General features: G+C 43.9%; 1 protein-coding gene across 2 annotated transcripts in view; it reads left to right on the top strand.

The window, feature by feature from the left end:
• Window positions 1-15,519, top strand: part of Cow (Proteoglycan Cow) — a 128,712-nt gene that overhangs the window by 69,950 nt on the left and 43,243 nt on the right. For both annotated transcript variants that reach the window (XM_043417759.1, XM_043417758.1), the window contains exon 2: window positions 10,061-10,118. In XM_043417759.1, coding sequence (XP_043273694.1) covers window positions 10,061-10,118 — 58 coding nt within the window. The remainder of the gene's footprint in view (window positions 1-10,060; window positions 10,119-15,519) is intronic.

Raw genomic sequence — 15,519 nt, 5'->3', positions numbered from 1 at the left:
TCGTTCCGTTTCCAAATTCATGTAACATTGTTAGTTCCGTTAATCATCTTTTCGACGAGTACATAAGCACACAATACGTGCCTACACTCGCTGTAAATATGTGCAAGTGAAATTTCACCTGCTTTCACGGTTTCCGATTTAAGGTAGATGTGTGTGCATTACAGCTCGCTTCCATCTGGCATCGTATTACAGGCAAATGCATCAGTTACATATGTATAAAGCAGAGGGAGAGAGAGAGAAGGAGATGAGAATGGTGCAAGTCGTGGATTCGTTTACAATGGTATAGCAGGAGTGTAAAGGAAGTCTCTGTCCGTATCAGAGCACATAAACGTTCAGCGTCCTTTGTCTGTATAGAATTTCCCCTGCCCTCGCACTCTTGTATTAGCCTGAAGGGATACGATTCTGTCGAGAATTCTATTAACGACCTTTCCGCACGCTCAACCGTTCTGGATGGCTTTCGGGGTTGAAAAAGAGTGTATGTGTGTAAAAAAGAGGAAGAGAAAGGAGGGGGCGGGGATAGAGAGTGAGTTGCATAAATAATGGGCCGACGATAGATTTCATCGCGTATAACGTGAGACCCACTTAGCTCGTTTTTCGAAGCGGAAATAACCCTCGAGCCTCATATCACTGCATACATATATGCGCATTTAACCAGACGTCTCGACAGTGAAATCAAACTCTCTTCCCTCTGCCATGTCCCCCTGCATTTATACGCGATTTTAAACCTCTTTCTTCGGCTTTTTTCGCCTATTCGCGGCCGGCATTCGTGGGATATTTGATAACGACTGTTCGTGCGTATTTACCTTCGGAAAATTGTCCGATGTATCGTGCGCATGGCGATCGATATTTCGTCGTCGAAAGCGTCTACGAATGTTTGACCTGCGTTATCTATATGCGGATGAAGCTTCGACGTATCAACCTCGAATCATAAATAATAATAGCCCCTGCAAAAGCAATTTAAACCAGAGAAATATATAAAGATCGGAAGAACAATGTAGGGACAAGAGATACGAAGCAGGCTGCGTGCAAAGAACGAGAGAAAGAAAAAAATAGAAAGGGAAAAAAGATAGAATGAAAGTGAGAAACGAATAGAGAATTGCAGCATGGAAAAGCTTGTGTGCATGTGTGTGTGTGTGTGTGTGTGAGTTTTGTACTACTGGCGTGCTTCCCACGGGGTTGAAGGGCCGAGCGTTATATTGTGAAACTGTGCGGTCTGCAACGTTGTGGGAAAGGTCCGGCATGCTCTTAAATTGAAAGCTCGCGAGAGAGGCCAGAAGCTTCAGCTTCCTCTTTCTCTCTTTGTTCGTCTCTCTCTCTCTCTCACTCGCATTCGCTCGCTCTTTCTACATCTCTATCACGTTTTCTCACTCTTTGCCACCTTTTTCCCGTGTACCTTTGCCGAGGGTCAGTAAGACCAGAAGTAATACACCGTACATGTATCCCCTGCATCGCTCGAGTCCGGACACTTTGTGTAGTACGAGAACCCTGCATGTCCTTGCTCTCCTGTTCAAGCCTTGAGAGAAGCTCCGTGTAGTCAACGACCGCAGTCCTTACATTTTTTTCCACTTCGGCTCTTATATCCCATTACTTCTCCTTTGCCTCGTCTGCTCTGCGCGGCTCCTCTCTCTGATTCTACTTCTCCTTCAACCTTTCGCTCTTTTTATATTTTGTTTTTCTTTGCACGTTGTTCCTTCTGCATTCGTACCCGAATCGAAAATCCTCACCAGTTCCCCCATTTGCCGAGCTTTCAGACAACTTTGAGTCTTGAGGTTTCAGTTATCGCTCGAGACTGTTCGGAAAGCTCCACGTCACGCGCGGATATGAGCTGGAGATTCTCGACTTTTTTAAACGCAACATTTTTTTCCCCCACTCTGTATAAAACTTGCAAGCTGAACGAACCGAATTTTTAGATTCCGTATGTCGGGCGGCGCAATTCAAGCGTGTCTATGCTTCTAAATGTTTGAGGAATGTAAAAGTACTTCATGACAGCTACTTCAAAATAATGACCAGCTCGAATTTCCATTCAGAGTCTCCACCGCGGAGTGACTCTGTCTCTTGGAAATGACGTCGCACTCGCCCATCAAATATTTATTCCAGCCAGAGAGACATAAACGAAAGAAAAAGCAACTTTTCCCAAAAGTTTGTCGCCTACGGTTAGTATTTCATACCCAATTTCTGCGGCGAGTCACTTAAGCGAAGGCAAATCTTCTCGATCCTGTTGGAACGGCGACACTACTTTTCTTCGAAAATGTGAGCAAGAGAAAAACACGAACAGGAGGGTCAAAGATGTTGATACGGATACGGCGTATCTATACGTATACGAATGCTAAAGGAGCCGCTCCTTTTTTAATATAGCTGATGATTTTGTGGACGAAATATCTCGAGCACATAATAATAAAATGGCGTGGCTGAATACGATCGCGTTATATTATTCCCGAGAGCTCTGCATTTGCCAGGGCAAACTATAGCTACAAGAGCACATATTTGCAGCGAAGGATATTCCTATATCCGCAGAAGCCTGTTCGTACTTACGGGCAATAGAGTAGCCGCAAATCTTTATCGTCAAAGAGTGTCGTCCTCCAATATGATGAGCTTAGCCGAAGAACGAGTTTCATAAAGCGAGGACGCAGCGACGGGGGCTAAAGTAGGGAGGGAAGTATAAATTTCGATGATGAAAATTCGGTTGTGACGGGAGTATATACATTTCCGTGCGTAAGTAAAACGAAGCCTGAGGAAACGATGGAAGCATCGATGCCCCGGCGCGACGCTGATCGTCGCTGAATGGCGAGGAAAGGAGCAGCGCCAACGCCAATAGCCAAAGGCAAGAGAATATTCGAGAGGCTTAAGACGCGAAGAATCGCGTGCGCGATGAGCTACGAAAATGGCGCGGAGCGGGCTATGATCCACGGGGAAAAATAGCGTGAATTACGCCCTTTCGTTAGCCAGCACGTGACGTGTGAATATAGAGCAATAAAAGGATGCTATAAAACGTTATCGAGGCAGTCGCTCGTGAACGAAAAACGCGGGATATATACGCGCACCCTTACACGGATATATATACATACGATTCTTCGTGACGTCGACCCGACATCGTCCATCAACCTTCGAAAGCAAATCCTGTGAAGATGAGGGTGAAAGGCGAGCGCCGAGGAGCTCTCTCTCGCTCTCTCCCTCTTCCCATTCGCCTCTCGCCCATCCTCTTTCTGTTCGTGCAGAATTTACAGGGATAATGGATGGGAATACCCGAACGAATAGCTCTCGAGCGTGCATCCCCTGTAACACGTACATTCTCCGTTCGATAGTTTGACGAAAATCTGCTGACCTCTTCGCCCCTATAGTGCAAATGGTGTTGCATTGACACTCGTTCGAGTAGATGCTGGACTGACGACTGGTCGTCGACGATTTCTATTTGATTTACCTATCGGAAATATTAACGTTGAGAAGATAACGATAAATTCGTATATGTTTCTCCTTTGGCGTTGATAGAAATCGAACGGGATCGCGGCGAACTCTCATCAACGCCGCAGTTGCCCCTCCCGGACGCTTCTTCGTTACGCGCCCACAGGAATATCGATAATTCTCAACATTTGCTTCAAACATGATCTGCTCCGCATGTATGAATAATCCATGAAATTCTCATGGAAATCAGAAAATCATCGAGCACGCTCGATAGGAAATAGCGTTGGCTGGCTCCCTGTCGCGGAGCCTCGAACCATGAACCCGACACTTAACGGATAACATAATCTCATTTCGGTGGGCAATCGGCCGAAAGCTTGGTGCAGCACAAAGTGCGCATTTCGCGTGTATGTAGCTGCGTAAGCAAACCCCTTCAGGCAAAGCCGCCGGGTATATTCTCCCACCAATTACGTGCTACGGTACACCTATCCCCGTGTAAACGATCCAACATCCCTCTGTCTAGCTAGCGTGTCCGTGACTCACATACCGCTCCCCGGCTTCCCTCGACTTTCTCGTCCACCGTCCCTCTTTATTCTCCTCTTCCTCGGAGCGGCCTAGTCTCAATTAACGCCAACGATCTGCGTACCTCGAGCGCGATAATCGTGCAACTGCGAGCTCAGCATTGACTCGCTCGCTCCCCTCCTTCACTTCGACGGCAATCGCTCTTTTTCGAATTCCCATCGCTCTCAATCGTCGATGCACGAATGAGCGATACAGCACGCCGCGTCGTTCGGCTGCTTGCTATTCCGGCTGCACAACTTACTGCCGCGATGTGCAGCGCTTGGTCAAGAGTTTCCGGCGATGCCACTCGGGCCAAGCGATCTCTCGTTTTTCCGTTTTTCCGACGAGTCAAAAAATTCGTGAGACGAAAGCGCATTTGCATAGTTTCAGGGAATCCTCCGATTCACTGGATCAACAGGACATGCGGTGCAGGCTTCTCCGCTCGCTGGTTTCGCAGCGCACGTATCCTCGGGACGTCTTGCCAGGTGGCTGCGACGTATTAATCGCACAAAGAGCCCGGGATTAGCGAATTTTAAAAGCTTGTCGACGTTCCCCGAAGGCTGGATCTTCCCCCGCTAATAAATACGCTCGACGAACGCGGAAGCCGAATAAAAGCGGATACTGCGGCGAACAATCGCCGAGGCATTCGACCCTGCGGGGAGTTTCGGCCCATCCGAAATGGCTTCCTTCCAATGATTTCTCCTCTCGCGCACCGGCATCGCACTCCTTCGGCATGTGCATTTTATCCTCATCCTCAGCAACAAAATAAAAACAAGAAAAATTCAACCTACAGTTCCACCAAAATTAAAACGTTTTTTGTGTCACGTACACTGGAATAGCTCGCTACGAAACTCTGGCATATTCTAACAGCGCCACCCCCCTCCGCAGTCGCTCTCGGTTTTCGCTCCTCCAATCTTTTTATCCATGTATGTACTCGTCCGACAGTTTCCTATTTCGAGAAGATGGCATGTGTCTCCGAGCTAATGCATTTTATAGCAGTGGCGCAGGGTAGCGGAAACGAGCTTGGTGAACGAGCAGCTCTCGGACTCTGAGCAAACTGAGCTCAATGTATGTATATGTATGTACATAAGAAGGAGCGCGCGACGCGTGATCTATTCGATTCGCGAAGGCGTGGTGTGACCCCGATTCCGTGGCCCCGCAGAGCCAGCTAGATTACGATAGTTCGATCCCGTACTCTCACTCTTTATCTCGTTTTTCCTCACCCACCATGCCGAACGGTACTTCACAAAGACGAAAGTATGCGCAATCAATGATCACACGAACGTTAACTTTTTTCCTGCATTCTGTGACTGTGTTAAGCTGAATAACTCGATGGACGGAGTAGGCGACCGAACTAACCCAACCAACGTAGTTCTTCAACTCGCCCACTCTCTTTACAGCTTCACATCCGATGGAAACTCATTTCTCAACCAACTTATTTCGAAGCGTTGATAAATATTTACTGCGATTGAGCGACAGAGACGCATTCGTCAAAGTTCACTCCGCTTTTCGATGGCTTTTTCACTTTCACTTTCGAGAACGGAACCATCGACGACTCGCACTTCTCGAGTGTATCGCAACGCTCGAGTATTGTTATTCCCACCGAGACGTTAATTTTACGAACGGAAATGCAGATATTTGGTTTTAGCCAGGTTTCCAAAAGCCGGCGCGTTGCGACTCAATGGGAAATCAACATTCGCCTGGAGCTTCGTTAGGAGGAAAAATCATTTTTTTAACGGATGCACGCGGTTCTGTGATATTTGATCGCGTTTCATTGAAAAGTACGCTCGCGTACGAGTAATTCGTTTTGCGTATGTATACAGAATGGAATTGAATAGTCTAGTCGATTACAGGGGTTCTCGTTGCTGTAACACGCATGTATCTGTCTATATAGACTCACCCGGATTTCCTATGGCTTACACTCTCATCTCTGGATAGCCTCTCGTGGTGGGTTGATCGATTTTTGATGCTTGCATGCATTGAAAACGTTCGCAAGTTCGATTCGTCGCTGCCTCTCACAAAACGCAATTTCGTTTTCTCAAACTCGCGCGCTTACTCTCTCATTCTCTCTCTCTCTCTCTCTCTCTCTCTCTCTCTCTCTCTCTCTCCGCGCTTTCTCGCTTCCCTTACGAAGCGGAACGAGCAGAGACCAGATGTCGTGGTAAAGTTTGGAACATTCGTTCCCGGTCGGTAAATTGTGACCAAATATAAATAGAGAAATTTCCGATTCCCTCTGCGAATTTTTCGCGACGGGAAATAATAGCATTGATGACAATGACGACGATGTCGAGGGAGGGGCAAGATTTAATTTGTATTTCCCGCTCGTACAGAAGAATTTTTCCATGCACATTCCGCTCGGAATAATTCAAGATTTCTCGAAAAAGGAAAATCCCTGTTCCTCTCTCAGCGTAATCAGAGCTTTCTTCATCATCCGGAAAGCGTGAACTTTCATATCTGCCCGTTAATTACACTTGCGGCTATTACGTAAAATAATTAAAAACGATTCTTCATGCTTCTGATTAGATATTACAGGCACGAGAAGCGTATGAGGTGGATAAGAGATACACGAAGTTAATGGTGCAAAAGAATTTCATTCCAAGCTGAGTTTCTGAAAGCAAGCAAGGAGCGGGGGGGCTGCATGGCAGCGGGGAGCTTAAAAACGAGTCTGGCAGTGGTTATGGGACGTTAAACCGTGAATAATGGAAACGGGACGAGGTAGCAGCGTCAGTTGAGAAAATGGAGCGGGATCTTTTCAAAGTTTCACGTGCCTCTCTCGCGAGATGCTCCCGCACCACCAACTTGTATATGTATTTATATAAAAGCCACATTCGTCCGTATATTTGTATATGCAGCATGGAGTTTCACGAACGAGAATGCACGCAAGCACCGAGTGCAAAACCACATACCACTATGACTTATAAGAGCAGTTAATCCCTAAAGTTTCATGGCTCTTTGTCAGTTCGGTGTTAATTCTAAATTTCTATTCTAATTCAAGCCGCGAGTCTTCACGTTTATACATACGCCATGGACACGCGTGTATGTGCCGATGTATGTTACATGAGGATATATTTATATATTAACGTGTCCCGAGATACGAATTAACTCTGTTGTTCAAAATACGAGAGCTTTTACACTAAAAACGACGTAGTGAGAGTGGCACGCGATATTGTTCTGCCGCCTGTAAAATATGACTCGCATGTACGCGGCGCGCGCACACGCCGCTGAATTTCTACAATGTCCTCATTCGAAAAATATTCTCACGACCCCGCCCTCTCGTGACACTTGGCAATTCTTCAAAATTTAACCACAAGCTAATCTAAATGGAACTTTAACGATGATTCTCGTGCACGAAAAGGAGGCGAAAAACTTAATAATTTACACGGAATCCCGGAGCACACGAGCCGTTAAACATTCAGCGATTTTCTCGTAATGACCGAAAAGCCTAAAGTATTTACGAAGTCCTTAAATCCCTTTGATTTCGTCGTTCGTGCGACGAGATATGATCGGACGTCTTTCAATGTTTCAGCTATACGATCGTACTTTCACCCCTGCTCACATTCTGATTCAAGAGTATCAATTGAGGGTGAAAATTTGTCGATGGATATCGATTCACCTCTTCGATCGTGGTTTATTTCATTATAATCTCATCCGCAGTCGCCGGACAGCGCGATATTCGTTACGATTATTTAACGAGATGAGACAATTTCGAGTCGCGAGATTTCCCACGTGCTCTTTCTCCAACTCGGGCTTCCTCGGGAATCTAATACTTACGCGAACTCGCGGACGTAGATCAGAGCAATTTTCGTAACTCGTCTTACTCACCTTCATTGAGCTTTGAGGTTGGGCACGTATGCCGCCGAATCTAAGAGCCCTCTCAGAGTTCGTGTTCGCACAGTAAGAGAGTGTGGGCCAATAATTTTGGGATCTGTGTGCGGAGGTCAATTTCTGAACGACGGAGTACTTGCAGTTCCCTCAGTCCCTTACGCGTTTGTTTCACCCTCGCGCTCTCTCCCCACGACGAAGTTTCGAGTTCGAAGCATCCACGAGTTTACTGCTCTGCGCTCCCATCGCTTAGAAGATCCCTCTTAAACGGCAGCATAAGAGCGCCTACCGGTTAATTGATAAAGTTTACTTCCGCCTTCTCACAATTAGTTGGAGATCATTCTGCCATGGCTGAGGGAACAGAGAACGGCAAACGAGCATCATATATCCATAACAATCTTTTATGTCACATGTATAGCCTTAAATTCAACGTGGCAAAATTCGCTGCAAGGTCGAGAAGCCTCGAGGATCACTCGTACAAGCTTCCCGAAGGTCTTGAACATGAAAAACTTTCTCTGCGATTTTAAGACTCGATATTTCTCTTGCTGTTTAACCCTCTCAGACCGAGGCCTATTTCACGTTGAAGGAAAATTATTCCCTTCATAATTTTATCTCGGAATATACTTTCTAGTTTACGAATCCATTGCAACATTGCAGCTTTTTTGTTGGGAAATACGAATTTTTTAATGTTGGGTTACTTGGGGGGGTAAAGTCAGGAAAATTTGCTAATGAATCCAGCACCTAACGCCTCAAATACATCGTATTAGCTTCCCTTTGAAACGATACAATGTTTGGAGTAAGAAAAACAAATGTGTACTCACTTTTCTTTTGCGACAACTAAAGCACGTTTTGACACGGCGCCAACTCGACACGAAACGCCGACTTCGTATTGATATTTCAGTGGGTTAAAGCAGTTGATCTCTTGGTTTAGGAGTATCTACGGTGCAATCCAACCTTGCTTGATGGAACTAGACAGGTAGAACCCCGACCTTACTGACCGATGCAGTTTCACGGGGCCTGGAATCGCGTGTTGCGTAGAAGCAACATACGCTCCGAGAGGGTTGAGGTAAAGCTCGGATGGTTTCCACCAAACTTGAACTTGAGTCTCGCCAAATCTTTCCAACTCCCTTACTACAGTGCAGGTCCATAGTAAAATCAAACATTTGACGTCTCTCGTTATTTTTGTCGGTCCATAATTGACGGATCAGTAGTACGTGCGATTAACCAATCAAGATGAAAGAAATTTCGAAATTCATGAATGAAAAGAAGGCTTAAGCGGATTTCACTAATTGTAGTTAGCAAAGTTTCAGTCCAACCAGTGCTATTTTCGCTCTCGCACAGGAGCAGTTTCAACCGTAGAAATTTCCTTACGACTTGCAAGCAGATGATAAAGTTAGCCGATAGTCCAGCTACAGTGATTCCATTTGAAAAAGTGTCTGGTGGCATTGGAGAGAGAATATTATCTCGAAATCATTTAACATTTGGTGGTGAAAGAGCAAACTACAAAAGAGAATTCTCTCGTCTCATCTCCATCTATGTGCAGATACGACGTACATATATATTCGTTATATTTCGTTTTGTGAATTCCTCCTGAATTACCAGAACCCCTCGAATACACAGGACTTATATCTCCGCTTGATGGCTCTTTCGTGCTATCTCTATCTCTTCTTTTGCCTTCTACGTTTGTTCGCGTTAATTACATAATTAAGTTTGCTTCTTCGTGAATCCCCGACCGAATGTATAGCGCTACTATTTCAGAAGCGATTTATATACGGACCTTTGTGCACGTATATGCGAGAATGGGCTGCTGACGATGGAAAGGGCGTTCATGGGGTCTTTTCAGCGTTGAAGACCCGACGAAATACGCTCTTTCGTTTCTTCAGGCTTAATCCATAGTCAAACTGAACGGCTGTTTCTGCCGTTGGGAAACTGATGTTAGAAAGGGAACGATGATCTTTGCCTGGCGGCTCAAGTTTGCACAACTGCGAGGCCCTCCGTCCCTCTTCCGCGTTCATCCTCGACTCCGAAACGGAGTTTACTCTAGCAATCCCCGATGTGGACATTGCTCAAAAAATAAGAGAGAAAAAATCGAAGTCTGTCCACGGCTTCCGGCAGAGTGAGATCCGCTTTGTCAAATACTCCGAGCATGAAAAGAGGGAGACAAAAAAACGCCGAAATTTCGTTTCACGAATTATTACGTCGTACTCTCTTGAACTTGTTCTGCTTGTTCATCGATTCATTTCCGTATACTCTAACTAAATTCAATTGTTCTTTGTTTCAGGATGACACCCGCATCATGAAGGTTGGCGACAAGAAGCGCTGGATTCACGACCCTAACAGTGAGTTATTCTAAAGTTTTTATTCAAAACTCCCCTCCGGCTGATCACTTCTTATGATCGAATCGGGTTTCCGGTATCGCGAATAAGTCTTTACAGGAGCGAAAGTGTTTTTCAGCTGTTCCCGATAACTTTCAAAAGTTCAAAACTTTCAAAAAACCTCATTTGGAATTTTGGAAATCGAAATTCTTTTACACCGATTTCAACCGATTTTTGCCATCGTTCTGCGCAGGCTGGCAGAGCCTTTTTTTAATCGGTCAAACTGTATCAAAGAATTTCGATTTCGAAATTTGCAGCTATCTCTCTCGCACTAACGGTTCCGATATACCGACTGATCCATTCTCTTATGGAGGATGGATCGCGACGATACAATGTTGCCATGCTAAACCAAGTTAAAAATATTAAGAATTTTAAAATGATAAGAATTTCGTAAAATGTGGTAAATGTATTCGTTCAAAATATATAAGACAATATAAATTTTTTTAGATTTCTCTACGACATAGCTCTCGAATAATTGAACACTAAAATTCACGTGTGTAAGCATAGAGTTTACATATATAAAGTTATACATCTCGTGAATAAGAACTTCGATTTAACGCTCAATTATGGGATAACCATGTGGTAAAAAAATTTGAAAAAAATTGTATTTGTGTACTTGATGCCAAAGAATGTTATCACGAAATTTGATCAAATTCTTATTATTTTGATTTGGTGATCCACCCTCCTTAAGAGTCATCGAGCTCACGTGACCAACTCAAAATCGATGGTGGCTGCTGCCCGAAAACGGACCACAGCTAAAATCGGCTAATTAAATCACATTTTTTTATGTTCTTCATATTCACGACGAAATCCAGTAGAAACGGATTTTAGTTTGATTCTTGGACACTTGGCGCCGCGTATGCTGTCGCTCGCCGACTCTTAATCATCCTTTCAAAACAATCTTTCAATATCCCCTTGACTTGTCGAAGTTCCACCCGAATTTACGATACTCCACACCAAATGCCTCCACACTCGCAGTCAAATATCAAAAGGAGAGTTGCTGTTGGCCGGATATCATCGAGTTCCGGGTTTCGCAATCTTGTCCAAGCTCTCACATACAACGTAGCCATGATCCAAGTGTATCTATATACATGAATATGAATTGCGATCGCATACGGCGTGTGCGACGTAGGAAGAATCTCGGTCTATTATTCCAGTGGGCGAGTGGGGAAGGGAGCGTTTATATTCGCGTATGAAAACGACACACGTGGGAAAAGCTAATCGCGTTGAGCCCTGGGAAACTCCTAAGCCTCTTTGCCGAGCAAACACGGGACCTCGATTCCCGACGGAGGGCGCATATAAAACGATCGATCCCGATTCATCGTCGCGTGTAACTCGAACTTGGTGAAAAAAAGTGGCTGAAATGAAGGAATAACTTTGAAGACGCGTCGGAGGGAGGTGAAGGAAGAGAAAATGAGAGGGACGGAACGAGAGAAGGAGGAAAAAACGAGGAAGGAACGAGACAAAAAACATCGACGCAATATCAGCCCCTCGCGTTCACGTTTGCTCGCCGTTTATTCTCCCTCGCGAAAATAACGACAAGTCGCACCATGTATACTTATACTGGCTTCCCCCGATATTTTCGATACGTACAGACCTATATAGGTCTTAGCTTTGATAATAATGGCGATTGGTATAGAAAGAGCCTCGGTGATTTTCATTCCACACCGGCTATGGAAAAGGGGTGAGTCAGTCTCGCGAAAATGTTCCGAGTATATCGCACAGGGCACGGGGTCGAGTCGGGTCACGTATTTAATACCGATCCTTCCTCCCGCACTTCGCATACGTACGGCGCAACTTCAAATTTCCTATTATACAGCTATACACACACGCGAGCTCGCCCGTGTGCATACACCGAGCGAAAAGAGTGGCACACTCGATTTTGCGGCCTTATCTCTCGAGTCATCGATGAGAGAACCCGAGCATTCTCGATGCCAAAAGGCAAAAAAAAACACTCTCCGACCCGGATGGACTGCAATAAATTTTTTTATCGCCAACGATCCAGCCAGTTGAACGAATTAACCCCGATCCAGAAATTCCGGAATGCTACAAACTACGAAATTTATTCGTCCGACGAACTTTTAGCTCCACTATTTTTCATGCCTGTTTGCCATTCGTTACACCAAAGTTTCTTCCTAATTCATGTGATCAATTAAAACAACGATGACAAATTGCTGGAATCGAAGGAATCGTCGGGATTATTACTGCGCGAATTATTACGAAACTTCATTTTATTCACTGAATTCAATAAAAAAGTTCATTTCCAAGGTATTTTAATTTCGATCGCATTCGTCAATTCACTCCACATTCGTGTGTGTCCTGTGATGCGCCCTTTCCGCAGGGAAATCGGCGTTCCCAGCTCGGCGTCCATTTTTGCCTCCTCGCTTTCGAACGTCGTTCCTTTATTTTTCGATTAATATTCGCTCTGTAATTAAAGCCCTTGTACCCATGAATCCACTCAGTTTCTCGTCAGACAAAAACTTCAGTAAGCGCGGGGAATGGGATTCAGGGATTCAGTCATGTTATATTAGATGTCGTCGAGCAGAAATAGCCATTTCCTAAGCCTTTCCTTATAGGAAGTTGATTCGCTCGGTAGAGCAGATGCTCCAAATTATAACGTAGATATATCCAGCTATATGCGTCGGATATGTAATAATACATATAAACTCCGGGTGGGGTTCAATATGTCGAATAACTGAATTGTAGAACGGTCGATATTTCGAAATTTTTAAAATTGTGATATCAGTTTGGAGAAAAATAAGTAATTCTTATTCCCGATCGACTATTGAGCAGATTGCGTGTTTAATAAAAAAAAAATCCTTCTTTGAATTCGTATTTACCCGAAAATATATATTTCAATAGTTTTCATTTCGAATGCAATTTTAAAACAGACCATCCGAATGTCAAAAGTTCATATTTTCGAATTCAAAATGGAGAGTAATTGCTTTACAGACAGACCAGAATATAGAGTAGCAAAAAATCGAAAGTGAATTTTTCGAGCTTATAAAACTTAGATATGCAGAATAGCGATAGCTCGAAAAGGCGAAAGTCAAAATAGCGATGTTTAAAATTGCGGATCACCGGTCTGAGTAAGTGAGTGAGTGAGACGCGTGTGTATTTCGAGCTCCACTGCATTTCTTTATTTTGATCGATCGACTTTTTGGTGTTTCAGTATCTCAACCTCAGTAATATTTGGTCTTTCGTTATTATATTTTCAAAATTGTGAATTTTCACAGTATCGCTGACTGTAGTAATTTATGAATCGAAAGAGTGATAGTCGAATTTTCGTAAAATCGATATTTTAGTCGTCGTCCTATGGGCGATTGTTACATTCTATTTTCGATGTAAACGTGCTTCGGAGCTTGCAGTTTCTGCTTTATTTATTTTCGGCATTCAAAGCTCTAGTCGAATCTATCTGTCTCCATATTATCATTTAAAGTTAATAAACTCGAGATTTTATCTGTTCGAAATTTTAGTCATTCCAACATTTGATCCCCGCCCATAAACTCCGAACTTGTCCATGCTCGATGCAACAAAGGCCTGAAACTCGTGGTCTCATACGTCCCGATAGCATTTCGAAAACTCGTTTTCAACGAATTTCCCTGGAGTGTGCGAGGAGCAACGGAGATCGACGCGAGAGAGTCGAGAACAGGCGCCATTCAGTGTGTAGTGCAATATCTTGTTACGATAGCTCCTCGCATTACATTCCGGTTCTTGTTCCAACTATAGCTATCAACTAGTGATGTAGACTGGGAAAAATTGCCGAAAACTTTCCTCCGAGTGTGTAGTTCGTTTCTTTCCTACAACTGCACAGTATCTGCAATGGACAACGATGTTGGAGTTTGCATTTTCTCACAGAATGATTTTCTCGTATCTTTCATTTTCGAAAATTACACAATTCACCATTATTTTAAAATGTTTTGTGCGCTTGATAAAGAATTTTAAAATAGTTGGAATAAAAAGTATTGTTCGAATGCCACTATCGTGGCAGGGATATTCGTTGATTTTTCTACTTAAGGTAGTTCATCCACGAAACGACTTTCTTAAGGAAGTCTTAAAAGTTACTCAGAGTTTAAATGCGTAAGAAAAATTCACGGGGGTAAGGGGACTATGCGTGAAAAATCGTTTATCTTTTCATATGACGAATGAACGCTTCATACGAAGTTTATGAAAAAGTACACAACAACGATGAAGTTAACACTTTTTTCTTGGCCCATTTCCCTTTGTATTTTCCCTCTGTGCTCTCTAATACGATTTTTTACATAAAAAACTTGTAATTCCATTAGTCAAAAGATAAGTTGAAAAAATGTATTTACAATTTTGAATTAATAACTCCGACATTAATTTAACGTGATAATATCTTCAATTGGGAAGTAAAAATCGACCCGATTTAGTAGACACACCCATAAAATACGATCTTTCGGCTATGATCTTCCTTAATTCAAGTAACAAATAAGTTCTCAAATTGTTCATTTTCGTTATTACGTTTTGAAATTTGAGCGCACGCGAAAGTGGATTGTGGGGCTAGACGTTTTCCAAACTTGCTTTCTCACCAGCTTGAATATACGCAAAAGGAAAGAGATTCGCAGAAAACAGTTATTCTCAATCCTCCCGACCGTTCCCTGCCCTCGACCTGGTAATCGTCAATTTTTAGTTTCAAATAGCCAATAATTTTATTCGTTTTCTCAAAATCGCTCTCGTCCCAACAGATTTTACTTGCCCCGAATAGCAAGGTCACGAATAATCAAAATTTGATAAAGTGTCGCAACAACATAAGCATTTCGCATGCACCGTGCGAGTGCGATCCTTGGACCATTTTCCCCATCGCATGTCGTGCACACAATCCGGCGGGTCGATTTTGTTGGCCGACAGAGAAATTCGGATTCTTCATAGATACATTTACGAATAGTAGGTCACGTTAGATTAGCCATGACCTACGTGAAACTATTACTCATACCGGCTTACATGCAGTCGCCTTAATCGAGTTCGCGTGTTCGTCGGGATTCGGGTCTTTCCCCCTCGCCCCTTTGCCCTGCACCTTTTCTCCCGTTCTTTGCTAATCTCACCTTGATCTCCGCATGATCGAATGGTCCGATGACCGAATTCTCTACGGACGTGTATGCTCGTCTCGACGTCGAGAAGCGCCCCGTATACTCGAGCTACTATTATCGCATGACTCGCGAGCAGCAGCGACAAACGACGTTAGACAGGGAGAAATCGTATAGATGTCATTCCATAATTAGGCATGCCGTAGCGTACACAATCTGTCCCGGCAGCATATAGCGCCTGGAAATGCATAACCAATTGTGTTCTCAGCACAAAGACGACTCGTCGATAGGCTTCTATAGATATCGACAATGCCATA

The sequence above is a fragment of the Venturia canescens genome, chromosome 4 (assembly GCF_019457755.1).
Source record: "Venturia canescens isolate UGA chromosome 4, ASM1945775v1, whole genome shotgun sequence".
Lineage (NCBI taxonomy): Eukaryota > Metazoa > Arthropoda > Insecta > Hymenoptera > Ichneumonidae > Venturia > Venturia canescens.
Note: the sequence above shows the minus strand (reverse complement) of the source record. Positions and strands in the feature narration are given on the sequence as shown.